The sequence below is a fragment of the Engraulis encrasicolus genome, chromosome 13, assembly GCF_034702125.1.
Source record: "Engraulis encrasicolus isolate BLACKSEA-1 chromosome 13, IST_EnEncr_1.0, whole genome shotgun sequence".
Classification (NCBI taxonomy): Eukaryota; Metazoa; Chordata; class Actinopteri; order Clupeiformes; family Engraulidae; genus Engraulis; species Engraulis encrasicolus.
The window spans coordinates 32179846-32207345 of NC_085869.1; the positions used below are offsets into that span (position 1 = coordinate 32179846).

Consider the following 27500-nt stretch of genomic DNA (forward strand, 5'->3'; position numbering starts at 1 on the left):
CTCATTGAACTACTTGGCAAACAGGCCAAACACACTGTACAAATCAGACAAACTAACCACTTCCGACTGGAATCAGAGATGCCAACCTCCAGGCATCACACTGGAGGAACTTGCACAAACACACCCACCACATATAAGAAGACAAAATCGCCCACATTCAACTATAACCAGATACACCAACCAGAAACAGACTGACTGACCAACCCCAGTGAGCAATACATACACACCAACTGACCATATGCAACAGGAATCAGGCAAGCCAATGATGTTAGAATAGACAGATTAACCACATTTAACTAGAATCAGATACTAAACACAGACACACAGACCACCTTTTAAACTACTCACCCTCTACATGATTCAGATAGACTAAACAAGCTGCACCAGAGTCATACAGACCACAGTCAATTACAGCCTGACAAACCAGTGACTAAAACAGACCAAGACATTCAGAGGGTCTTGGAAAAGAATGCCTTCCCCAAAAACCAATCCCACTCACCAAGGCAAACAATACAAAAAAATACCACTGGCATGGTAAACATCTCTCATGCTTCCACACTGAAGAATGACGTCTTTTCTTGTCTAAATGGCATGGCAAATTAACTTTATCATAAATGTGCAAACACATGCTCGAAGGTCCATATGAGCATGACATATGTAAATAAAACACACATGCACAACTAAGCCAAAAACAACTTGGCAATAAGTGTCCATTATTAATTGCAGAATAAAATACAAAGTCAAGCTAATGCTCAATTACTAGTAAAGGTTACATTAGGGACATAAAAGATTAGAAATTGCACTGTTCAGCCCCCTCAGCCTTTCATCATACCTCAATAATGCAGCACAGAGATGTAAAGAAATAAATTAGCAATATTCCCAGAAGGAAAAAAAGGGATAAGGCCGTTCCACAAGATAAAATGATGACCATTATGATCAATATTTCATGACAACTTTTTTGGCACTCTATCCCATTATTGATGATGTGACGTCAGACAAGCGGGCCTCCTTCACCTCATATGACCCAGACAAAAAGACATGTCTCCCTCTGCCACAGCATGTGCTACTAGACAGACAGAGAGAGACATACAGAGAGACAGACAGACATACAGACAGACAGACAGACAGACAGACAGACAGACAGCAGATAAACAAACAGACATGCCTGACTAGCACAGCATGTGCAGGCAGGTAGACAAACAGACAGACTTGTGCTTGCAGGCACAGACAGACAGACAGAGACAGAATTAGCTTACAGACAGACAGACAGACAGACAGACAGACAGAGCTTACCCAGTATGTGCTTGCAGACAGACAGACAGACAGACAGAGACAGACAGACAGACAGACAGACAGACTTAGCTTACCCAGTATGTGCTTGCAGACAGACAGACAGACAGACAGACAGACAGACAGACAGACAGACAGAGCTTACCCAGTATGTGCTTGCAGACAGACAGACAGACAGACAGACAGACAGACAGACAGACTTAGCTTACCCAGTATGTGCTTGCAGACAGACAGACAGACAGACAGACAGACAGACAGACTTAGCTTACCCAGTATGTGCTTGCAGACAGACAGACAGACAGACAGACAGACAGACAGAGCTTACCCAGTATGTGCTTGCAGACAGACAGACAGACAGACAGACAGACAGACAGACAGACAGACACTTAGCTTACCCAGTATGTGCTTGCAGACAGACAGACAGACAGACAGACAGACAGACTTAGCTTACCCAGTATGTGCTTGCAGACAGACAGACAGACTCAGCTTACCCAGTATGTGCTTGCAGACAGACAGACAGACAGACAGACAGACTTAGCTTACCCAGTATGTGCTTGCAGACAGACAGACAGACAGACAGACAGACTTAGCTTACCCAGTATGTGCTTGCAGACAGACAGACAGACTTAGCTTACCCAGTATGTGCTTGCAGACAGACAGACAGACAGACTTAGCTTACCCAGTATGTGCTTGCAGACAGACAGACAGACAGACAGACTTGGCTTACCCAGTATGTGCTTGCAGACAGACAGACAGACTTAGCTTACCCAGTATGTGCTTGCAGACAGACAGACAGACAGACAGACTTAGCTTACCCAGTATGTGCTTGCAGACAGACAGACAGACAGACTTGGCTTACCCAGTATGTGCTTGCAGACAGACAGACAGACAGACTTAGCTTACCCAGTATGTGCTTGCAGACAGACAGACAGACAGACTTAGCTTACCCAGTATGTGCTTGCAGACAGACAGACAGACAGACAGACAGACTTAGCTTACCCAGTATGTGCTTGCAGACAGACAGACAGACAGACAGACAGACTTAGCTTACCCAGTATGTGCTTGCAGACAGACAGACAGACAGACTTGGCTTACCCAGTATGTGCTTGCAGACAGACAGACAGACAGACTTGGCTTACCCAGTATGTGCTTGCAGACAGACAGACAGACAGACTTGGCTTACCCAGTATGTGCTTGCAGACAGACAGACAGACAGACTTAGCTTACCCAGTATGTGCTTGCAGACAGACAGACAGACAGACAGACTTAGCTTACCCAGTATGTGCTTGCAGACAGACAGACAGACAGACTTGGCTTACCCAGTATGTGCTTGCAGACAGACAGACAGACAGACTTGGCTTACCCAGTATGTGCTTGCAGACAGACAGACAGACTTAGCTTACCCAGTATGTGCTTGCAGACAGACAGACAGACAGACTTAGCTTACCCAGTATGTGCTTGCAGACAGACAGACAGACAGACTTAGCTTACCCAGTATGTGCTTGCAGATAGCGAAGGGGGATTTGGACTTCCTGAAGGAGAGGAATATGTGCTCAGCATGCTGCCTCTGTTCTGTACTGACCATGGACGGCGGTGCCTGCAATACACACACACGCACATAACAAGGGCTTGTTAGAGAGAGAGAGACACACACAGAGACGCACGCAAGCAAACACACACACATACACACTCACAGTAAGTTACTGGTGACTCTTTTAAAAAAAGAAAAACTTTTTTATGCATTAATGGTACATCTATACTACATATTATGCTAGCTTACACCAGTGTAGACGTGCGCACGCACACGCAGGCACGCAGGCACCCATGTACTACACACACACACACACACACACACACACACACACACACACACACACACACACACACACACACACACACACACACACACACACACACACACACACACACACACACACACACACACAATAGGCTATATGCCTCACTTATTAACATCAACGGTAAGTGTCAGGCGAGGTTAGGGGCCCTGCTCTTGACGACAGAATGCAGTGCAGTGCAGTACAGTACAGAGTGGCTCAGGGGTCCTCCTCTCCTCCTCTCAGCTTAAGCAAGCTGAACAAGGTCTGGGCAAACCAAATGATATGAGCAATAAAATTGCGAGTGTAATGGACAGTGTGCTGGATATTTACTCACTACTTTGAACCATTGTTTACATCCAAAGCACCTGTTCGAACTGAGGTTTGCAAAAGCATCCTATATGCTGAAGTTGCATACTTAAATTCACTTGCAAGCACAAGCAAGCGTAGTAAGCCACACTTTGATTCAAAAGAACACCCAATATGCTGGCTGCTGCATAGACCTCTGATGCTTACAACAGAAAACTGGCAAATAAGTGAAGAGTCCGCAAAGAGAAGTGATTCACAGCCCCAAAATCGCATTTTTTGCAAGTTTTTATCCTTGCCAGAAATTGCAGTGAAACTGCATCTATTTCAGAAGCGTGTGAATAAGCACAGGTATGTACCTCATGAGTGTTTGCAATATGTAGGATATGCAATTTATGACTGCCCTTCATGACTGCACGGTCAGCACTACATTCTGTCATGTTGTGGGTTACCCCGCGAACACACCAGAAGAGACAACCTTCATAGCGAGAGCGACAAGACAGTTAAAAGCGGCACAGTATGACTGTGAAAAGCACAATGCAAGCATTCCGACATTGGCTACAATGCTTATCGTCGAACCGCATCATGGCTAATTAGCACAATATCTGCTGAAGTTCAAGAACAAACTGTCAAATCGCCTCTTGTGGCCAAAATTGTTTTTGTCTCTTCTGTCACCAGCTCATCCATACAAAGTCAAATCCATCCGTCACCAGTGTCGCTCTGGGTGTGTTTGTGCCAATGATTATGTGTTATGCAGCAGCCTGTAGTGTACGTCCACAACAAAATTTCCCTCAAAGACACATTATTAAAGTAATCAAGAGAGACTACACATTTAATGTAGTTTCTGCATTTTGTGAATGACTGACCATGTTGGTTCTGTAGAGGTAAGGAGGTAGCAAAGCTCCAATTAAAAAAAATACCCCCCCCCCCCATACACACACACACAGACACAGACTATCCTTAATGGAACCCACAGTTAAAATGCACAGGTAGGCACTTCCCTCCTGCCAGCAGCCACCGCTAGCTGAAGAGAAGGACTCTTTTATCCATGTGCTGCTACCAGCATCTCACACGCACACGCACACGCACGCAAACACACACTTTGCCCGTGCTTACACACACTTATGCACGCGCACACACACAGGCTCACCCACTTGACGCTATTTCAAAAATAAATAAAAATGAAAGTGAGCAGGAGAGAAGGCTTCTTTCATCCCGGTCGTGGCCACAGGAATGCAACAGCACATCTCACCCACCTTCCCTAAAACACAGCACTAAATCAGTGATGGTGGCATAACACACACTCAGACAAGTCAGACAAGTCTCTCCCTCACACACACGCACGCACACACACACTTGCACTACAAATGTAAATACTGCCACACACACAAATTTATAGGCCACTTAATGATCTGTTAACATCCTCGTGTCCACAGACAGCAACAAGTCTTCCCTCATTTTGCGTCAGCATGGTAAACTAACATGTGTTTTTGTAGCCCACTACAGCTATGTGTACCGGTACCTCAGTTGCACTAATAACTAGGGGTGGGTATTGGCCAAGGGTTCACGATTCGATGCCCATCACGAGACACATGCCACGGTGCGATTCTATCACGATGCATTGCGATTCATGTACTACTGTGATGCATTGCGATATTTACTTCAGTAAATGTGTAAAATACAGCTTATTTGTCAGTTGCTGTGTAGCTTTCTTAAGTCAGTTCATTCTATTTAAGCATTCTATCATCTGGGAGAGAGCTTACATCACAACAGAAATATTACCTATTCTCTACTGAACAAAATAACCCGTGGCAAATCGAATTTTATTGTTATCAATTAATAAATTGTCATGAATCCATGCAGTATATTGAGAAAATAAGTATCACGATACCTTGTCTTGAATCGATGCATTGTATCGTGAGAGTAAGAATCGCGATGCATCGATATGACGATTATTTTGCACACCCCTACTAATAACATACATAGATGCGCTTCCATGGCCACTGGGAAACATGAACAAAAACAAAGAGATGTGATTTGGAAACAGCCAGGATGAATCACGAATCACTCCCTTCATTTTGGTCCTCCTCCAACACATTAAAGTAACACTAAGCAGTTTTCACCTTCTGGTTCATTTTGCAGTACATCAGTCATCATCAACAATCATACAGTCATTCAAGCATAGTTTTATTGGAAAAGGATGTCAAATTTCCCTCAGACCCTGAAAGACTTGTTTCTTTGACGTTTGTTAGTTTTACTTTTTTTTTTTTTTTAGAAAAACAAAAAGTGCAATATTTGTTTCCTCCTTATAACAAGAAGTAAATGATTTAACGAGTGCACAAAGTCGTGTGTGTGTGTGTGTGTGTGTGTGTTGCGCGGTTCGTCGGCTCCTTCAAGCGGGAGAGCAGGGAAGGATGACGGGCCCTGCTCGTTTATGGCACCAGATGCTCTCCTGTTTACTTATTATTACGTTTCATCTTCTCCCAATCACGTTTGGCCTAATCTGATTGGGCGATTGGCCGATGCCTGGCCGAGCGCGCCTGAAGGGCCCAACTGTACGGAATGTCCTCCGACTAAAAAGGTCACGCAAGGGTCGCAGCCACATTCCGCGGACAGGTGATGGGAAGCATGTGAGCAGTGCGCCATCAGAGTGGGCACACGCACGCACGCGCAAGCACGCACGCGCAAGCACGCGCAAGCACGCACGCGCGCGCGCACACACACACACACAATGATGGCAACTGACAACTGATTCATGGATGATGAAACTGCAATTGGGCCCTGCCATGTTATCCAAACACAAACTAAGTTACTTCCACACACCCACACACAGATCTGTGCCAGGGACTACATATGCCTGCCTAGCCTACAGAATACTTAGTCTCACTAGACAGAAAGGCAAGAGAGAGGAGAGGAGACAGAAACGCTACAAAAGGGAAGAGTGGGATTTTCCGTGACTGGATGCCAGCGAATTACACTTGTTGCGTTTTAACGCCCCTGGCTTGGGCTTTTTGACAATTGAACACACATTCACAGAACACAGGTGCACTCTGATCAAAGACAGCCCAGGGAACATGAAAGGGCTTCACAAACTCAACGAGACCAGGCCATGAAGCCAGAAGAGAGACAGCAACTAAGGCCTTGCGATGGCATTTAAGGCATCGGTCCGTATGGATGTACACGACACCAGCATGCAACAGACTGGGAGGCCACAGTAGCACCACAAACCAGAGAGGCGGATGAATGCGGTAAGGAATGGATGGTGTTACCTGTATGCTATACAGCTCGAAAGCAGACGTGACATATTTCCAAATTCACGAGACCTTACCAGACTATCTAACAGCACGGTAGCGAGTACATATCTTCTGATTCCAGTCATTATATGCGCTGGCTGGCTTACATGCTGTTTTGGGAAGTAAATTTAGATGATTCATGCAAAAATATCAATATTTTGTAGTGTACGGAGGAGGGAGGTCGTCTGCATGAAAAATGTGAAGAAACACATCCTGCTAAATCATTTGGGGTTTGGTACGAAAAAGTACACAAAAAATATCAGAATCAACATTTGTGAAGCCTGTGACACAATTTAAACAGGATTAAAATATCATTTTAATACTGCTGTTGGATTACATGCAAACATTTTCCGCCAAAAAACTTCTTGAGGTCCCATGAATGCAGAGGACAGGACGCTACTTTTGAGCTCTATTGGAATTAACAGTAGTGACAGGGGAATTGATAACAAATCATGGTGAATTTCAACCAAAGCAAGACCAATGCAAAATGTGTAATTATCATTATTATCATCAATACTAAATAGACCACTCTTATACCAAATGATGCATCATTAATCGGTCAATTTCAATCATTGTCGCCTTACACAAATACAACAATTAAAATACCAACTTCAGCTCTTTGACTAGATAGGCTACCTCTGATTAATTGTGTACAATTGAGCTAGATACCTCTGATTAATTGTGTAAAATTGAGCTATTTAAAACAATTTCAAACAAAATCACTTATTCTTTACCAAAGGCAGATAATGTTGTTCATAATATTATTTTCTATAGGTTTGCAGACCATCCTATTATTTTAATAACCTGAAACCAATGTTGTGCTGCTATTATTTTGGATATTTGGCTAAAAAACAAAAAAACAAATACTGTTATAAAGCAACACTTCACAAGACTGCATAATGCCACATTTGAGGCCAAAGTAACTGACAATTTCAAACAGAAGTCAACTAACCTGTTAGCTACGATATTTGGTTGTTTACATTATCTAAAGAGTGCATTGAAGGAGTTGAGCTCATCAAAAAAGTAGGCCTACACCCTGGCCTGGACTGACACCATCCACAGGTGACAGATGAAATCCTTCCCAATTCAGTCATGTAAGCAATCAGCACAATACGTCTCTTTAAGTTTTACGTGTTATAAGTTCTTATAAATTATTAGTAACCGGCATTGTTAGTAATAATCAGTATTGAACGTGAATAAACGCAGTTGTCAACGGGACAAAGGTGTCTCTGAGATAACGTGCCAAAGTTATAACTAACTTGCCATGTCAGACCATACACCAAATACTTAGGGATTACACTTTGAAGACAAACTTAAGACGAACTACAATTCTATTTTCAACACGGATGCTTGTTTGTTTATTCATTTAACGATGAAATAATTCCGCTATCCAAAATCACCCAGTCTGAATGGGGTTACAAAAATGCCTATGAGGATGGCCTACGCGGCTAGCATCAGCACTTGAGCAATCCAACTCACATGCAAGAACAAAGCAACGCTTATTTCCTACATACACATTCAAAGTAACTCTTGGAAACACACGCCGTTATTAGGAGTGCTTATATTTTCAACATTACAGCCATGGAGTTTCCTCTACAACTTTTAGCTTATAGCTCTACAACAGTCCCAAGTGGCCTCTGTACAACCGCATGCTCACATAGTGGCCACAATCAACAAGGATCATCGTTATCAAAAAACTACATCAACCAACAAAATCAACTTTCTTCGGGTGGTAGTTCTACATGTCTATCTGTTTGGTGCTATACGAGTCAGAGTGGTCGAACATGCTCGATCACGGATGGGCACGAAAGTGAATCAACAGCGTGTAACTAGCCGAGGCGATCAGCAAACATGGGGATGCTGAGCAGTCTACGGTACTTTCAAATGTTCAACATTGGCCATTTTATTGAACGCAGCAGGGGTGGGATACATTAAAGGCTTATGTATGTGACGAGATAAGTTTTTATCCACCATCGTCACAACAGGCAGTGTCATCCATAGTGGCTTCGGAGGAGAAGAGGATGGCTATGTTGGATTTTTGCGGGATGGAGTGAGACAAGCACTGCGCCACGCATCGCTTTCTTCGCTCAAAACGAATACCTGTGGCGATCTAACAAGCTAGTCCTCCCACAACTTCAGACAGAAGCGAAAGCCAAGCACAGACAGTTACACATATAAAAAACGTTGTTCTACATCTCACCATTAAAACTTTGGCAGCGCTTTCCAGCTGTGAAATCACTTCTGGTGCACCGACCGCCGCCATCATGGTCTCTCTTCAATGACGCGCCATGCGCTGCATTGTGGGATTAAGCGGTACTCTGGGCCAATGAGTTCATGGAGACTTTTGGCAGGGAGTTTCGGTGCGGTGCGTGCCCCGTGAAGGTTATGTAATCTCACTATAGTCGTAAAATATCGAAAATGTGAGTTCATATTTGAAGGTTGACTGATATTTTGATCTGAAATTCAAAAGAAAATCAGTAGCAATTCATTTTTCAACGATGGGTAAACCTTAGCCCGGGAAAAAATGTGCACAGTCGGCAACTGGCAACAATGCCTTTTTTTCAAAATGTCCATGGATAACCCAAATGAAGGGCATGTTTGGGTACACTAACCACACGCCTGGGTCATTGTACCATCCATTTATATTCATTTCATCAGGGCTGTGTTTGTTTTCATGAAGCAGCGTGAACGAGGGATATAGATAGAAACACGTTCTGCACCGCGCGCCTTCCTGGCAGCGAGCGTGGCGCGCGCGTTTACCATAGACAGAGTCGAGAGTTACCTAACTTCAGAATAGGGAAACTCCCATGGATAGGCCTACGCCATGTGGGCTGGAGTAGAAATTAATTGTTTGTTTATGTTCAAAGAAAAGACAACATTTGAGGATTTATTAATTTAATTTAAACATATATTTTACACAGTGAAGGGGGGTGAAAGCATTTTTACAAATTCTCATTTCATACATGAATGTAAAAAAAGGAAATATAAATCAAATTGTATGCTGTATGTAATACTGGAGGTTTAAAAGTTAGCTCAGGAAAACATGAGGGAACAGGGGAAAGAATAAGATACAAAAAATATGTATATCTGTATAAATATATATTCAAGAGTAACAGTGTGGTATGATACAGGAAGGAGAAGCAGATGAGTCATCAAGCAGTCCCACCCAGGAGTACAAATAAAAAAGATACACTAAATAGCAGGGGGAAATAATCACATCATCAAACAGAGGAAAAAAGGGAAGTAAGATATCAAGTCAGTCATAGATTGTCAACACTTTCAAAAGTAAATTACAAGAGAAACCCCCATCCGTCAACACACGACCACACACAAACTCGTGCCAACAGTTCCACGCCAACTTCCATAGACCAGTCTCACCGAGTCTCGCTCTCCCGAATCTGTTTGTAAATGGTCAGTTTAAAATAAATCACCAATCACATGATCATATGAACGACAAATGGAAGAGAACAATACTCCCACACGTATTCAACTCTACCAGAGAATGGATGACTGCAGGGGGATAGAAATGTTAGGTCAGGGAAAACAACCTGTTTCATCAAAAAAAACATTGATGATGTCTTTCTCACTAGAGCCCACATGCCCAGTCACTTAAGTGTGTTATGCACCTCTTGCACTTGTGCAGATAGTGGGCTGTATACAACAGGCTTACGCGGCTTGGAATTCTGCATCAGCCCCACTGTTGAGATGTCCAGATCAATAGTATTGGCTGTTATCTTGATTGATATAGACCCGACGTGTGGAGTACACACATGATTGTCATCGAGCTCTATCTGGACTCACTACCATGCAGGCATAAATAAAATGTGAAGAATGTGGACTTCAAGAATGACTTTTAATGTCATGCACGGATGGGAAAAAAGCTTAAAGCCACACCTGCTCATGTCCCGTCTTACTAGTTTGTCTGGGAAAAAAAGGTATACATATGCAAAAATATATATCAGAGTCATATAGGCCTAATACTTAAAATACATCTTCGTATGGCACACTTTTTTTAACAGTTCTATTCTTCTCTGTCTCTCTCTGGTTGTTTTTTCCCCTCCATCAGTCAGACTCTTTTTTTCCATCTCTCTCTCTTTCTCAAACGTCCTCTGATGCAAGCAGGGCCAGCCTGGTTTGCAAGGAGTTTCCACCTTTATTCAAATACTGATCATCGTGTGGCAACAGGCACCCACACACACATCCCACTCACTAAGAAGGCACACACCACACACCACACACCACACCACAACCCACCTCAAACACAACAAACAAAAACACACCAAAACACACGGCCAATCAAATCCACACTTTTGTACAAACACGCTCAAACATACTCAAAAGAAAGAAAAAGAAATGAGTAACGTGAAATAATGATGATAATGACAATAATAATATTAATAACAAATAATAAGCAGCATTGAGTCATGTAACTACATTGAACATATATAAAACCAATATAATATATATTTGTACATATTGTATTTCAGTATTAAATGTTCAAAAAAGGATATTTGTTGTGTTTAGAAAACTATATAATATATTGTTTTTTTTTCATATCTGTATTGCACATAGTCATACCATCACATACAATTTAAGAATCTCTTTATCTATCTTTGATTTGTTTCTTTTTATTTTTCCATGACTGCCTGATGAGCAGATAAAGGAGCATTGAGCATTTGCCAATATTGGCTGTTGGAAAACTGCACCCCTCATCCTTCATGCTGTCATAGTGAGAATGACCAAAGCCTTATCGGATCAAGAGGTTAGGCTGTCAACATGATAAAGAAAAGCTATGCTGTAGCGGTTCTTGTGTTTATAGACATGGGTTTGTGGGAAACAAGCTATGAACTGTATGGTGTAGGTAAGGCATATGTATGCATGTTTCTGAGGCCAATTGCATTAGTATTACTCATTAAGCATTTAGGAAAATGTTTGTATTTTAACGAAGGCCAGCAGTTAACAAGAATGACCTTTGAGGTTGGGACCGACTAGATAAAGGCACAGACAGAAGAGGAGAATGAACAGTGACCTAAAAATAGAATATCAGAAACAAATTTATGTTAAGCAGAAATTATGGTTTTCTGTGGTAGCTCTGTGTCAAACATTACAATGCATGTTTCACCTCAGGAAACTGGCTACATCGTAAATCCAAAAATCAGGAATACATTTCTGTAAAACTCTACACAAAATGTGGAAATGGTGGTTTTCTGTGGTAGGCCCATGTGGCAAATATTACAATAAAAGTGGGTTTCAGTTTAGGGAACTGTTCTCAACGCTGTGAGACGTTTTTTATGAATAGCATTTGACCTCATCATGAAGACTGCACATCAAAACAACTCAAAAAGGTGTGTGAGTGACAGTCTTTCATCTGAGTGCTTGTTTCACTCAAAAATACAAATCCAGTGGGAGTCAAATGTCAGCCAACAACTGTACAAAACAAGCTATGACTTTTGACCACTAGAGGGAGTCCAACAGACATTCAAAAGAAGCTAGCATTTCAAAGCCAGTTTTTTTTTTTTTTAGCAGGCCACAGAAAGTCACCCCAATCGTACTGGGGCCTCTGCCTGAAGTGTTTCAGTGATGTGAAACCAATTCCTTTGGGAACGTACAAACAATTCAGATGCAGCGTTAACATAACACTGCCAGACAAACATGGCTTTTACTGCCTAATAATGATGATGATATTATGCACCATGTGTACACAGGCAGGTAGGTGTGTGTGTGTGTGTGTGTGTGTGTGTGTGTGTGTGTGTGTGTGTGTGTGTGTGTGTGTGTGTGTGTGTGTGTGTGTGTGTGTGTGTGTGTGTGTGTGTGTGTGTGCGTGTGCACGCGTGTGCGTGTCATTTGGCAGATTCAGCTGTGCAAGACCTGGACCAACCTATCAGTTCTGCTTATGTTGATGGGACAATAGACAACAGAAAACAAACATTATTAAACACACACACACAAAACATGCTCCTGTTCATCCCCATCACACAAAATGTTCATTTCTCTTTCGCTCCGACTCCCAACATCACAGTATCTTTTCCACTTTGTTTGGAATGGCTGCGTCAGGAAGTGTCATGGACAACAACAAGAAGAAGGTGAGGAAATGTGGTTTTCCGGGTGTGTACAGTATAATACAGCAGGGCTGGACTGGTTATCTGGCATACAGGGCATTTTCCTGGTGGGCCGACAGTCCTCAGGGGACAATACTGTTGTTGTTGTTGTTGTTGTTGTTGTTTTCCTGGGGATTGGACCACAATTTAGAGGGGGAGGCCCACTGTTCCATCATCAATATAGACAATGTATTCAGCCAGTCAAGATATTGTAAGAAAGTGGCCTGTGTCTGTGTTAAGGCCGGCTTATGCAAAACAAAAAAAAGCCTGGGCCATGTTTTGGTCCCAGACCAGCCCTGCAATACATGACGCCCTGTTATGTTCTTTTTTTCTAAGGATACTTCAGAGGGGCCTGAAAAAGCGGCCTTCCCGGGCGGACTACAGAGTGAAGGAATGGAACGTGCCAAAAAAAAACTGTTAACCAAAGAAAAAAAAAGTGATACTATTGGTGGCAAATAATGTCCAAAAAAAGTCCAGAGGTTCTGTGTTGTGTTTCTGTCATAGTGGGTTCATAAGTCCTCTGTCCACCACCCTGAACTGGAAACAAAACGTTAATGAAAAAAATACGACCTGACAATAGAAAATTACATTAATGACCTGATAATCTTTGTGAAACACGTGTGTGTGAGTGGGTGTGTGCGTGCGCGCACGCGTGTGTGTGTGCTCGTGTTGTGGAAGTCAGATAACATGTTACTTGATTTGCTGTATCTGTATAGCACATGCTGTTTGGTCCCAGGTTCGACAGCGGCGTCCTCTATAAAATCTACTGTTCACAGGTACGGGTACGGAGATACTGATGAGGAGATGAGTTGTGAAATAAAATTCAGGTGGTCCGGCACTCTCTTAAGCCTCCTCTCCATCTCCAAGCCTCCCTCTCCTCTCCTCTTTGCTGTAGTTCTTTCTCTGTTTCCTAATCTCTCTCCATGTCTCTGACCTATTGCTTGAAAAGAGAAAACATAAACAGTACACACACACACACGGCTACACAGGGTCCAGCTCGCTCACACGCACATTCACACACCGTTCCTGACGTGTCAATGGGAAGGTTTTGGATGATGGTGGTGATGATGATGAGATGGAAGGCCTTTCTTTTTTTGGTAGTGGCCTTTGGCATCGCTGTGCTCCCCTCTCCTCTCCTGTCCTCTCCTCTACACGTACACAGGCTCACACCCCTCACCGTGCTCTTCCTCCTCATCCTCTTCCTCCTCCTCATCCTCTTCCTCGTCCTCCAGCACCTCCTGTCGTAGCCCACCACCACCCCCAGTTGCCCCTCCACCTCCACCACCTCCATGGTGCTGAGTGTCCTCCAGGGGCTTGGGGTAGCGGAACGGGCAGCCGTTGTCGTCGAAGAAGCGGCGGAAGGTGAACTCGTAGAAGGCGTGCTCCGGGTGCTTGCCGTGGGGCGAGCAGAGCGTGTCGTAGGCCCCGCCGCGGGACGAGCCCCCGTCGCCGCTGTCGCTCCACGCGCCCGGCCCGCCCTCCTCCTCCACGGGGTCGAAGTTGGACGTGTCCATGGCGTGGGCGATCTTGGGCCGGTACGGCGCCGGCTGCTGGCGCAGGTTGCTGGAGAAGTCCATCTGGTTCTGGAAGAAGGGGTGCGCCTTAATCTCGCCGGCGCCGTTGGAGCCCAGGCGGTCCTCGGCCGAGCAGCACAGCCTGCTGATAATGTCCACCGAGTCGGGGGAGAGCTTCACCTGGGGGGGGACCTGCAACGTGCTCTCCCAGTTGATGACCTAGGGGGAGCGGAGCAGAGCACACACAAACGCACACATAATAGACGCACACGCACGCGCACACACACACACACACACACACAGATACACAGACAATGACATACAGGGAGTGGGTCAAAAAAGGGTACTGGCATCTGTGTTAGCACGGCTCATTAAAAAGATCACCAGGAGATGTTTGACTTGTGATGTTTTGACAGAAAAAAAGACAATTCAATTCAACTGAATAAAGTAAAATGTATTTCATGGTCATCATAGTAATGAACAATAACACTTAAAATTTGTGACAAAAAATTGAATATGGGTGAACAAGAAAGTGAGTAGTTCACTGAAGTGTGTGTGTGTGTGTGTGTGTGTGTGTGTGTGTGTGTGTGTGTGTGTGTGTGTGTGTGTGTGTGTGTGTGTGTGTGTGTGTGTGTGTGTGTGTGTGTGTGTGTGTGTGTGTGGACTGACCTTGATCTGGGTCTCAGTTGGGGTGGCGGCCAGGAATGGCGGTTGCCCCACCAGCATCTCAAACAGGATCACCCCCACACTCCACCAGTCACACAGCTGGGTGTAGCCTGCACAGACAACAACACACATTTAGTACATAAAGTACACACACAAACACAATTCCCGACACAGACATACAATTTACACAATGTTCCCAGATCGTCATTAACAATATACTGTACATATCAATGAGTCTCTAGGCTTCCTTTCCACGGCATGTGTTGAATATTTTGAATAGTTTGTTTTCTTTACAACACAGCAGGTAACTTATCCGAGTAACGAGTAGACTTGTGTACTTGTCTTTCGATCAGCTGTTGTTAGGTTTTTGGTGTTTTCCAGCAACAACACAGTCCATCTATCTCATCAAGTACAATGGAGTAAATGGTGTAACAGCTATGTAATATCATGTGCTACAGTTGTACTTACACCATGAGTTTACTTTTACTTTTGACACCTCTGTGAATAGTACAGACCTTTAGAATGCCTAATGTTAACCTGTGATTAATATCACTTCTGTCTATATATCTGATGTTATGTTTGTGTGGTGTGTTGCAGTGTATGATCTGCCTCTGTATGTCATTCTTGTTGTTGCAACTTTCCTTTTTGCTGAATCTGACACTTCTCTTCCTGTAACTGCCCTTACCTCCAAGACTCTCCCTGGAGGAGACTAAGGAAGAAACTTCACCTCACTCGACCTAACCTAATTAGCCCCACACTGAAGGGCAGATGTTGGAGGATCTCTATTCCCAGCGGGATTAACAGGAGTAGTTTATGTGGATCTCCCTCCCTCTCTCTCTCTCTCTCTCTCTCTCTCTCTCTCTCTCTCTCTCTCTCTCTCTCTCTCTCTCTCTCTCTCTCTCTCTCTCTCTCTCTCTCTCTCTCTCTCTCTCTCTCTCTCTCTCTCTCTCTCGCCTGTGCTGGAGCCAGATGTTTTCTGTTTTCTGTTTCTGATTACGAGACCCAAAATAGTATTCTCTACATGGTTGGCCACCCCGAGCCTCCTCCTGCTGTCTTCAAAGATGCTTCAGATCACATACTTCCTCAAGATGCGCAGCGCGGGTGTAATTCATAATGACATGAAATGGCTGTGGAGCCAGTTGGATGCTTCACTGAGACAAACGACAAGCACTGAAATAGAGACAGTGCAGTTCATTTAAAAAGCTCCGCCCAAGATTTGGTCCATAACCATCCACATATGTCATAGTATAGGTTTTGCTCGGCCTGCTGTTGTCTTCATACTTTTATGTGTATGTGCGTGTGATATAGCGTCAGTTCATCAGGCATAGTAAACCAGAGATCCACCCCACACCCCACTACACACACACACACACACACACACACACACACACACACACACACACACACACACACACACACACACACACACACACACACACACACACACACAGCAGGAGCGATGTAGATTGGTGTACCGTACCCACTAGAGGGTGCCAGACTTACCAGTCACTACACACACACACACACACACACACACACACACACACACACACACACACACACACCCTCACCTTTGCGGAGTAGCACCTCGGGTGCGATGTAGTTGGGCGTGCCCACAAGGGAGTGTGCCAGGCAGCGCTGGTGTTGCCTCATGGCCCGCTGCTCTAGAGTCATCAGCCGGTCGCCACAGCGACAGTTCGACACGTCGTCCCAGAAGTCACTGGGCTCCATGCTGTCCTGCCTCACATGGCTCCCTGGAAACGAAGGAATTAGTGTTTGAGATGAAGGAATCTATGATTTTGTAAATGTTATTTTTAGAGCTGGGACTCGATTCAAAAATGCAATCGCATTAAAGGACAAGTGCACTATTTTGAACATTTATGAACATTCATTTTCTGAATGGTCTGTTTGATTAATTTCAAAGCCAAATAACAGAGCAGCAATCAAAATCTTAATCGCATATAAATATCTGACTTGAGAACAGTGAGAAGTTATTGGTTACAGTCCCTGGAGCAGTTTGGGGTTAAGTGCCTTGCTCAAGGGCGCCTCAACCCTGGAAGGCGGTAGGTAGTGCTAGGGTGGGATTCGAACCTGCAACCCTCTGATCTCCTTAACCACTAGGCCACGGCTGCCCACACATCCACAAAATCCAACCCCCTCAGGCCTCTCACCTTTCTGGTAGTACTTGGAGTTGTGCGTCCAGCGGAAGCCGGTGCACAGGCCAAAGTCGGTGAGCTTGATGTGTCCGTCGCGGTCGATGAGGATGTTGTCGGGCTTGATGTCGCGGTGGATGAAGCCCATGCGGTGCACGCTCTCGATGGCCAGCGTCAGTTCGGCGATGTAGAAGCGCGCCAACTCCTCGGGAAACACGCCCATGCGGATCAGCAGGCTCATCATGTCACCACCGGGGATGTAGTCCATGACGAAGTAGAGGCTGTCGCGGTCCTGGAAGGAGTAGTACAGACGCACCACCCACTCGTTGTCCGCCTCCGCCAGGATGTCGCGCTCCGCCTTCACGTGAGCCACCTGGGATGGAGGGATGGAGGTGGAGGTCAGAGGGGAAAGGTGAGGCATGTCTCAGTGTCCTGTCTCTGGTCTGTTTATCTTTTTTTCTCTGTCTGTTTTTTTTTTTTTGATGTATGCACCCCGTCCTTCTAAAACAAAACAATTGGGAAATGTGAATGTACTTAAGTGTGTAAAATGTTGTACTTAAAAAATGAAGATGTCGCTCAAAAAAGGAGGACAATGGCCCTATCATAAAAGGGAGTCCTCTGCCGAGGCATTGTTTCCATGCAACTGGTCAGCCTCGAAAAGCAATAACCCGTTTTGATCTCCCGTTTCTCCCGTTGACTAAAATATTTTAATAGTTGGTTTGATACTTAACAATACCTGATTAGACAGTATAGCATATACCAGTCATTTAACTTTTCATTCTAAGATTTGTCATGGGGATCACTCTACTTCACAGCTACAGAAATTGTATGAAAGTAAAGGATCTCAGTATCTTTATGAATGCTGATATTACGGGTTATTAACCAATACCAATCCACAGTTTTAAATTGCCAACCGAGATACAACATTGCTACCGATATACAGTATCAAGACACAGTGTAATGGCAGTGCAATAACAGTAATCCCACCTGGTTGCGGTTGAGCACATCTTTCTTGCGCAGGGTCTTCATGGCGTACAGTGCCCCTGTGTCCACTTTGCGGGTCAGACACACCTCCCCGAAGGCCCCAATGCCCAGCGTCTTGATCTTGATGAACATGGCCTTGTCCATCTTGGCGCGCCGCAGTCGGTTGTAGTTGGACTCCTTCTGGTTCAACATCTTACGCATCTGCTCCTGCTCCGCCTCAGACAGACCCGCCTGGGTGATGAGATGGTGTGTGTAAAAAAATAAAATGAAAAAAAGAAGAATTGAGAACTTAATACGTTTAATGGAACACATTTTTTAGGATGGGGTGAGGAGGAGAAGGTAGAGGAAAATGAGAAAAAAATAGGAAAAATATGAGATGAGAACTTTATAATACATCACATTACAACTGTACATTATATACACTTCACAGGCACTTTTGTTCAAAGTGAAAAAGAGTGATTTAGGTACAGGGTATTGGTTTCAGTCCCTGGCATGGCTGGATTATCTATAAGGTGGCACATAGCACCCTCCGAGTGATGCAATGCCTGCTTCCGTGTCCTTCTTCTCCTCTCCAGGACACATTAGTTTTAACTTAGTAACTGTGGAGATGACTTTCACTGCATTCTAACCAAAAAGTAAACTGTCAGACTGATAAGAATAATACAAAGAAAACAAATCTACACTTACCTTATAGCTAATGTTTAAATTATCTTTCATTTGATCTGCCATAATAAGTCCTATACATTCATTTGTATTCACATGCATGATAAAAACACAATCTCTCATCTGGCCTGGTCCTGACCTTGGACATCTCCTGCTCCAGCTGCAGGCGTCGGTTGAGCTTCTGCTGGTAGGTCTTCATGACGTTCTCCACGTGCTGCTCCATGTAGAACTTGAAGGCGAAGGGCGAGTAGCTCTTGATGCGTGACTCCCTCTTCTCCTCGTCACGCTGGGCGTTCTTCCGCACGGGCACCGGCGACGTCTGGATCTGCTTCTTGTCCTTGACGCCCTTCTCCCCCTTGCTGGACTTGCTCTTGACCTCCTTGCCGTGGCTCTCCTCCGCCTTGCCGACGACTGGCGCCCCAGCCTGCATGGCAGCTGCTTCCAGGGATGAGGCTGCTTGCTGCTGCTGCTGCTGCTGCTGCTGGTCAGACACTGCCCCAGGATTCATCAGGGTTTTGGGGTACGGCGGAGGAGGGCATCGGGGCTCCTGGGCGGCCTCGCGGACCCCGTACCCTGAGTCATCGGTCATGTAGCCCCCACCGCCACCATGGGCGTCAGGCTGGCAAGCGCCACCCGGGTCCTGGTTCTGGCTGGCCTGCTTTGAGGCCAGCCAGCCAGGGTGGCACGGCCCCACGGCCGTATTGGGCTCGGGCCTCATGACCCGGATGCTCTTGACGGGCTGCTGGATGGGCGGGGAGGTGACAGCTGTGATGGTGTTGGGAGCCATGCCCGACTCCTGCTTCCCCCCTCCACCACCACCTACACCGCCACCCACCACCCCACCTGGGCCTGGGGCACCTGGCATGGCCTGCCGCACCGTCACATTCACCTTCTGGTGGTTGTTGAAGGAGTTGGTGCGGCTCGGAACGCGGACCTCCCCACGGAAGGGACCCTGCGGCTGGGGTTGCCTGCCGGGAGGTGGGGCCCCTGGTGGGCCATCGGGGCCTTGAGGTGGCACTCCACTGCTCCACATGTGCTCGTACAGATCCAGGTTGAGGCTGGCCCGGGACGATGTCAGCAGGGCCTGGGGGATGTCCGAGAAGTCCGGACCGCCACCACCCGGCCCGCCTGGCGGACGAGACATCATGTGCACCTGAGAGATGAGAAGAGAAGAAATTAGACAAATTAATGAAACAATATTTCGATTGAAGCATCGCAATCACATCTCACATCAGGTGGGACAGCAAAGACGATGTCACACCAACATCACATGAGTGTTTCTTTTTCAAAGTCAGTAAGAAGCAAAAAATATTTTTTGCTTCTTACTGACTTTGAAAAAGAAACAGTTTCAGAAAGTATTACTAGTGGGCCTACTGAACCTCTTTAGTTTAGTTTGAAATGAGATGAGCCTTTATTGTCTCTTCAAGAAAGACATTCACAAGAGAATGTGAATGACACTAGAGAACGTACATCACGCTAGACTGTGAATTACCAGTACACAAAACACACATTGTCAGCACAATAGACAAGACATAAGGGCCATGGAGAAAAGCAAGAAAAGCAAAGGTATAGACTAAGCAAGTAACTATACAGTAATTACACTGCAAGATATACATGGATTTCTCATGCTTACAAACATTGTGCTGCATGCACAGACAAGAATTCCAAAATGCTAAGCAGCTAGGTGTTTAACATTGGAAGTCCCACTGGAGCAGTCAAGTTCCTAATTAGAACCCGTTTTCTAGCTTCTGGTTTCTGTACTTCTACCGACTCAATTCTGGGATCTTATCGTGGGTACATCAGAATCGTTTTATAGGCTCTATAAATTAAGTTACATTGTATCACACCAATCATCTGTGAGTGCAATGTTTGCCTGCAGTTGTTTGGAAGGTGCTGTCAACTCAGTGTCCGATCCTGAAAGCCCACCTTGTCACCAGTGGCTACCACTCGGTTACACAATATAGATTTAGGGAGCATATCAAGGAATTCCGACCGACATGACAATATGTTGTCATTAAGAGCCATGGAAAGCGATAAAACAGCCAGCCGACAAGGAAACGGGTTCTTGTCATGCACAGTACAGGGCCCCAATGGGATTTCCAATGTTTAACACCTAGCCGCTTAGCATTTTGGGATTCTAGTCTGCGTGCGCAGCAGAATATTTGTAATAATGAGAAATCCATGTATAGACTAGGTCACATCTATCGACTATCTCTCACTTGGCGCCAACCATGATCGAACACATTGATCCAAGACAAGTCAAATAGTGAAAATAAGCGGTACAAGGCTACATCATTTCCTTTATTATTGTGCATGTAATTTTCTGTCCATCAATCTGATGTGACTCAGTACTCTGGCCTGGTTCCAGTGTAATTGAGAAAAATACATTTCAAAAACCAGTTAGAAAGTACAAAGTATTCATACAAGATACTCATTTACAGTAACTCTAAATGTAATGAGCTGCTTTCCTGCTTTCCCTGCTACACACCTGGTGGGAGGTGGGGCTGTTCTGGCGCGGGTGCGAGTGGGGTGGCAGGTAGAGGTTTCCAGGGTACCCTCCGGGTCCGGGTCCGCTCTGCCCCACCATACCCGCCTTGCCCTGCATGTTCACGTAGTTGTCAGGCGGCGCCATGGGCGCCATCTTGTTCTGGAAGGAGGCGCTCCGCTGCACCGGGTAGCCCGAGCCAACGCTCTCCATCATGTGCGGCCTGCCGTGCCCGTACTCATAGTGGGACGGCGGCGCGGGGCCCGGAGCCCCCGGTGGCTGGGGCTGGATCTGCAGGGGCTGCCCGGACACCGCGTAGCTCATCATAGCCTGCTCCATGCTGCCGGGGTACGGTTTCTGCTGCCCTGGACCTGAGGAGTACATGGGGTTCCCGGGGTTCTGCGGGGGCATGCCTGGCGGGTAGGCGCCCATGCTGGGCGGGCGGCCCATGGGATTGCCCATGGCAGAGCTCTGGGTGGAGCCGTTGGGTGGAGGCATCATGTAGTTCATGACAGGGGGGCCGCCCATGTAGGGACCTCGGGTCATGTCGCCCTCCGCCCCGTACGGCGCGCCCTCGTACATGGGCGACCCAATCTGGTGGTAAGGAGGCATGGCTCCTTCGCCACCGCCCTCGATGTTTGGTCTGTGTGTGTGGTCCATGGAGTTTGGCATTCCACCTTTACCTGTAAAGCACATTGTGGCCAGTTAGTGATCAATCACTGATCAATCAATCACTCAATCACTGACCCGTCAAGCACATGGCTGTCAGGTAATGATCAATTAATAAGCATTATGACGTGGACGTTGATGCACAACGTTAAATGCAATCCAACATACAAAAACTATAAAGAGCATGTTGCAGCAGAGGTCTGATTGAGATTATAATAGAAACAAAGAGTAAAATAAAGTGTAAAGTGTACTAAAATGTAAATTAATGGGAAAAAATAAAAAAAATAAGTAGAAATAAAAAGTGCAACAGTTGAACTGTTCTGCAGTATGCACATACATGGTCTGTCTGAGGTCTGTTTGATGACATGTACGATGCGCTCGTTGCGAGGATCCAGGTAGCTCATCTTGCTGATGTAGTCCAGCGCCGCCTCGATGTTCCGGCTTCCTGTTTGCTTCAGCGCACGCACCGCCATTTCCTGTAGCGAGAGGGAGACAGGTGAGGGAGAGAACACTGAGCTCCGAACACACTGTACGTTCAGATATGTACAGATATAAATATGGACACACACACACAGACACACACACACACACACACACACACACACACAATATGAAGACAGGTTGCCAAAAAATACCTTTCCCACGCACATGAGAAGGACATGCATACAGAGATTCAGGCATGAATGCATTAGCACACACACACACACACACACACACACACACACACACACACACACACACACACACACACACACACACACACACACACACACACACACACACAAAAGCCAGAAAGACACAAACACACACATTCACGCACATACTGCTCTCTAACAGGACAGGCGAACACACATTCAAAAGCATGCATACACACACACACACACACACACACACACACACACACACACACACACACACACGCACGTACGCGCGCGCACACACACACACACACACTCCAGCGGGACGCCGTGCACCTGCTTCCTGTGAGCCCAGGTCATGGGCCAGCCACTTCCTGTACCAGCTCACAAACAACTCTCAGCTCACACCACACACACACACACACACACACACACACACACACACACACACACACACACACCTCCGCTCATCTCACACCATTCACTACTCTCTATACCACTCAAAAGACACACGCACACGCACACAAAAAACACACAAAACACAGTCCTCACTCACTCTACAACAGTGGTTCTCAACCTTTTTTGCATGCACACATACACACTTGCATGCACACACACACACTCACACTTGTTTTCAGTCCTGGAGTAAATTTAGTCCCAAGCTGCACTCACTCAATCCAACTGAGAAAGTACCTAATAATTCCTGGGCTATGACAAGATGCATACTAGCCTACTGACTCACTCACTCTCTACCTCATGACTCAAGTCTGGGGTAGCAGTTAAACAAGGCTGTTGTGAAAGTTGGGACAGACACACTATTACGCTTAGATTTTTAGGTTAAAAAAAAAACAAAAACAACGGAATGATATGGGCATTTCCTTGCAGCACAAGGTTTAGGGCATTCATCATTCTATTGTACGTGTGAAGAATAAGGTTTTGTATGGTTGTATGTTTTTTTAGATATTCTGGGGTTCTTATGCCTTTATTTGAGATAAGACAGTTTGAGAGTTTGGCAGGAAACGAGTGGGGAGAGAGATGGGGAAGGATAGGACCTCGGGCTGGAATCGAACCCGGATCGCCAGTGTAATGGTATGACCACGCTTCCATGGTTGCATGTTTTTTGGTAGAGTTTAGGTATGGTTGACATGTCTGACGTCAGATATAGTATGAATCTCAAAAACCTTAAATATGATTCTCCAAAACCTTATATAGAAAAGTAAATAAATCTATTCCATTGAATCTATTCTATTCTATTCTATTCTATTCTATTCTATTCTATTCAGCAGCCCATCATCATGGGGCATATCAAACAGTTCATGGCTGGTTTACACGAGCAAGTCTTCATTAACTGTACCCACTAGCAGCTCCAACTCTGACTGCTGGAGCACCTAGCTAAATAAAAACAAGCCTCCAGCGTGACGAGAGTCACCTCACCACCACATGACTGACTACCCCCGTCCTGTCCTGTCCCGTCCCGGTCCCCACCCGCGGCCACAGAGCAGAGACCCACACCTATATGATGACATCCCTCCTGAATGGCACATGACCTCATCTGAAAGACATCCAGCCCAGACCCTAAGGTCCTGCAGTGTACACTACACACACACACACACACACACACACACACACACACACACACACACACACACACACACACACACACACACACACACACACACACACACACACACACACACACACACACACACACACACACACACACACACACACACGCAAACTGGTACAGCGGCTCCTCTGTCTCACAGTGCCCCTTGTGGAACAGAGTGGAACTGCACCAGGTATTCCATGCAGAGGAGGAGGGAGGGAGAGAGGGAGAGAGAGAGAGAGAGAGAGAGAGAGAGAGAGAGAGAGAGAGAGAGAGAGAGAGAGAGCGAGCGTACGGAGTGTAGTGAACAAAAAAAGAAAAGAAAAAATAACGACATGGAATGGCGTCTTTTGGGACTTTTTCCCCTCCCATCTTGTATTCTCCGTCCACACATGACCTAATTGCGGGCAGGAAAAGTGAAGTTGCTACAGAACACACCAAGTAGCAAAAGAACAGAACACACTGTGAGGAGGGTATCAAAATAACTTAAACGGAAGGCGGGCGGGCAGGCGGTAAAGTCTGCCCCCACTTTAGTATTCAGTATTTTGTTGGGTTGTTGCGCCCAACTCTCAGGCCAGCTGGCATTAAAGGGGCAGAGTCGAAATCAAGGAGGGAACACTAGTACTAGTATTTTTTTTTGTTCAGAGCAGTTAAGCTCCATGGTAACTGTAGGCACATGGCTCCCTCACAGGTCTGGCCTCTGCTGCTGCTGGGCAAGCTGTGCCAAAGAAAACCCCCTACGCACTCTTCTCAGAGCGGGAAAAGGGGATAGGAGGACTAACGTGGCTGTGCAGTACATTTCATTACACTAAAATTAAATTACATTTCACTATACTAGATTACAAAAGGCCTACACTACATGGGGCAGCCGTGGCCTAGTGGTCTTTCAATCTAGGGGTTTCCGGTTCGAATCCCCCCTGACCTCTCCCCACATCTCCATCCCTGGCTGAAGTGCCCTAGAGCAAGGCACCTAACCCCACATTGCTCCAGGGACTGTAACCAATACCCTGAAAATAATAGTTGTAAGTCGCTTTGAATAAAATGAAAGCGTCAGCTAAGTGCAATGTAATGTCATGTAATGTTGCACTCTTGGAGCCGGACAAATGGGAGAGGAGGACTGGAGTGGACTACACTATGTTACTCTACTACTCTACAGTGCAGTATGCCACGCTACACACTCTCAGAAAGCAGTAAACTGCATCACACATACACACATCAGTCAGGATAGTGAACCACATATAAACTGTGCATTGTGCGTTTATATGCAGTTTACCATTCTGAATATGATTGGGATATTAAGTGTCCCGAATTTGTGTTGTGACCTGAGGAAGGCCGTCAGGCCGAAACGTTGTCACATTAAAAACTTGTTTATTTAACTCGAGAGTGTGCGGCACTTCTCTCCTCCTGCCGAATTTGTGTTTGAACATATAAGCACCTTTTCCCGACTTCAGTATCCCAGATAAACCCTTTTTCAGGATTTTGACGATATGCTAGGTGGGGTATTTTATTTTTTTTTTAAGTATTTTAGGGGCTTATATGCCTTTATTTGACAGGACAGTGTGAGATGGAGAGAGGAAGCGAGTGGGACAGAGAGACGGGGCGGATCGGGAAATGACCCCAGCCGTACTCGAACCGGGGTCCCCGTGGGCATGCAAGCCCAAATGTGGGGGGCTTAGCGCGCTGCGCCACAGCGCCCCCTAGGTGGAGTATTTTTTCAAAGAAACCGGGATGTTGATGCATGGAAACACCTTATCCCGGATACCTCAGCTTCCCATAGAACGCTGTTGCTGGTATCCAGGCTACATGCATTTGAAGAGAATTCTAGAACGGGCAAGAATGTAGACCAGGATATAACACCCCCTACTCATAAACACTTTATCCCGAATTTGATCATATTCGGGATAAGCCTCATATTCGGGATACTCAAATGCATGTTAACACACTCATTTACTATTAGAGCGGGAAAATGGAATCGAAGAGGGCGACACTACACTACTGAGCAGCACATTTCATTATATTAGAATTATTTACACACTCACTCTCACTATACGACATCACAATACAACAATAGTACATATCATGCACTCTTACCGCAGAGATACACCAGCGGCGACGCGATTCAAGCGACAGAGTGTAGCAGCAAGCGATACGAGCGATTGAGGAGACAAGAGTATGTCCGTACAGGCAGAAGGCAAAGCATTAAAGCATTCCCATTGGCTGTGGTCACTGACCTCTATACAGTCATTGGCTGTCGCGGCTTGTCGCCGAACCGCGTCATAGAAAGTTGAAAAGATTTCAACTTCAAATTGTCGCGCTCGTCGCGCAAATCGCTTTAATCTCCAGACTCGCTTTTGTCTCTCGACTCAATATAAGTCAATTACTTCCGTCGCTCGACTCGCTCAGATCGCCGCTGGTGTATCTCTGCGGTTAGAGCGGGACAAATGGGAGGAAGGGGACAGACTGACTGTCCCTCCCCACAATGCTGCCCTACAAAGCAAAAAGGCAGTAACTGCATTGCTGTTTAAAATGACTAACTATAACTTTAATGCCATATATATCAAAGTCTACAGATAAATAAAATGATTGATTTGGGAAAAGGGTGGTAATATAAAGTAACAAAACAGTCACATTTCAGTAATATCCCAAAAAACCACTTATACTGGATTGCAGCATCATTTTAAAGTCAACTGACTCAGTTTTGAGCTCTGCGCAGTTACTGCTTTTTTGCTTTGTAGGGCAGAATGCATTTCACATCCAACCATGCAATTCAATGGGATCTGAACATGCGGTAGGAAAACTACACTGCTCTCCACTGCACTACAGTACAGTTCAGTACACGGCACACTCTTGGAACAGGAACTAGGGGTAGGTGGACAACACTAAAGTTCAGTACACCACACTGGCTCTATACTACTACACAACACTACAGTCTAGTACACTTCACTGCACTGCTCCAACCCAACAGTAAAGTGTAGCATGCTACACTACACTACATTGCTGCACTGTAGTGTTGTGTTGTGTAGAGGCAAACGGCACTATTATTGTAATACACTTCACTGCACTGCTAATAAACAACATGTGCAGTGTGGTAGGCCACACTACACTACATTGCCATGTAGCTCACTGCACTCCCTCTACACCACTCAATGCTACATTGCAGGACACTACACGGCACTGCTCCTGCAAAACACAACACTACACCGTCGCACAATACACTGCCTCTACACCACTCTACACTACATTGTAGTACACTACACTGTACTACTGCCACAAAAACACAGTGCAACATGGTCAAATTGG

At 45.5% G+C, this 27500-nt stretch overlaps 2 protein-coding genes across 2 annotated transcripts in view; both read right to left on the reverse strand.

The window, feature by feature from the left end:
• xpo4 (exportin 4) overlaps positions 1 to 9116 on the reverse strand; it is a 77148-nt gene extending 68032 nt beyond the window's left edge. Inside the window, exons 1-2 of the mRNA XM_063213737.1 lie at positions 8925 to 9116; positions 2782 to 2887 (exon numbers count right to left, since the gene is read on the reverse strand). Of these exons, the coding sequence (XP_063069807.1) occupies positions 2782 to 2887; positions 8925 to 8990 (172 nt within the window). The 5' untranslated portion in view covers positions 8991 to 9116. The remainder of the gene's footprint in view (positions 1 to 2781; positions 2888 to 8924) is intronic.
• Positions 9117 to 9586: 470 nt separating this feature from the next.
• lats2 (large tumor suppressor kinase 2) overlaps positions 9587 to 27500 on the reverse strand; it is a 36013-nt gene continuing 18099 nt past the window's right edge. The window contains exons 3-10 of the mRNA XM_063213736.1: positions 22294 to 22432; positions 21291 to 21970; positions 18942 to 19955; positions 18143 to 18370; positions 17174 to 17528; positions 16574 to 16756; positions 15006 to 15112; positions 9587 to 14555 (exon numbers count right to left, since the gene is read on the reverse strand). Of these exons, the coding sequence (XP_063069806.1) occupies positions 13971 to 14555; positions 15006 to 15112; positions 16574 to 16756; positions 17174 to 17528; positions 18143 to 18370; positions 18942 to 19955; positions 21291 to 21970; positions 22294 to 22432 (3291 nt within the window). The 3' untranslated portion in view covers positions 9587 to 13970. The remainder of the gene's footprint in view (positions 14556 to 15005; positions 15113 to 16573; positions 16757 to 17173; positions 17529 to 18142; positions 18371 to 18941; positions 19956 to 21290; positions 21971 to 22293; positions 22433 to 27500) is intronic.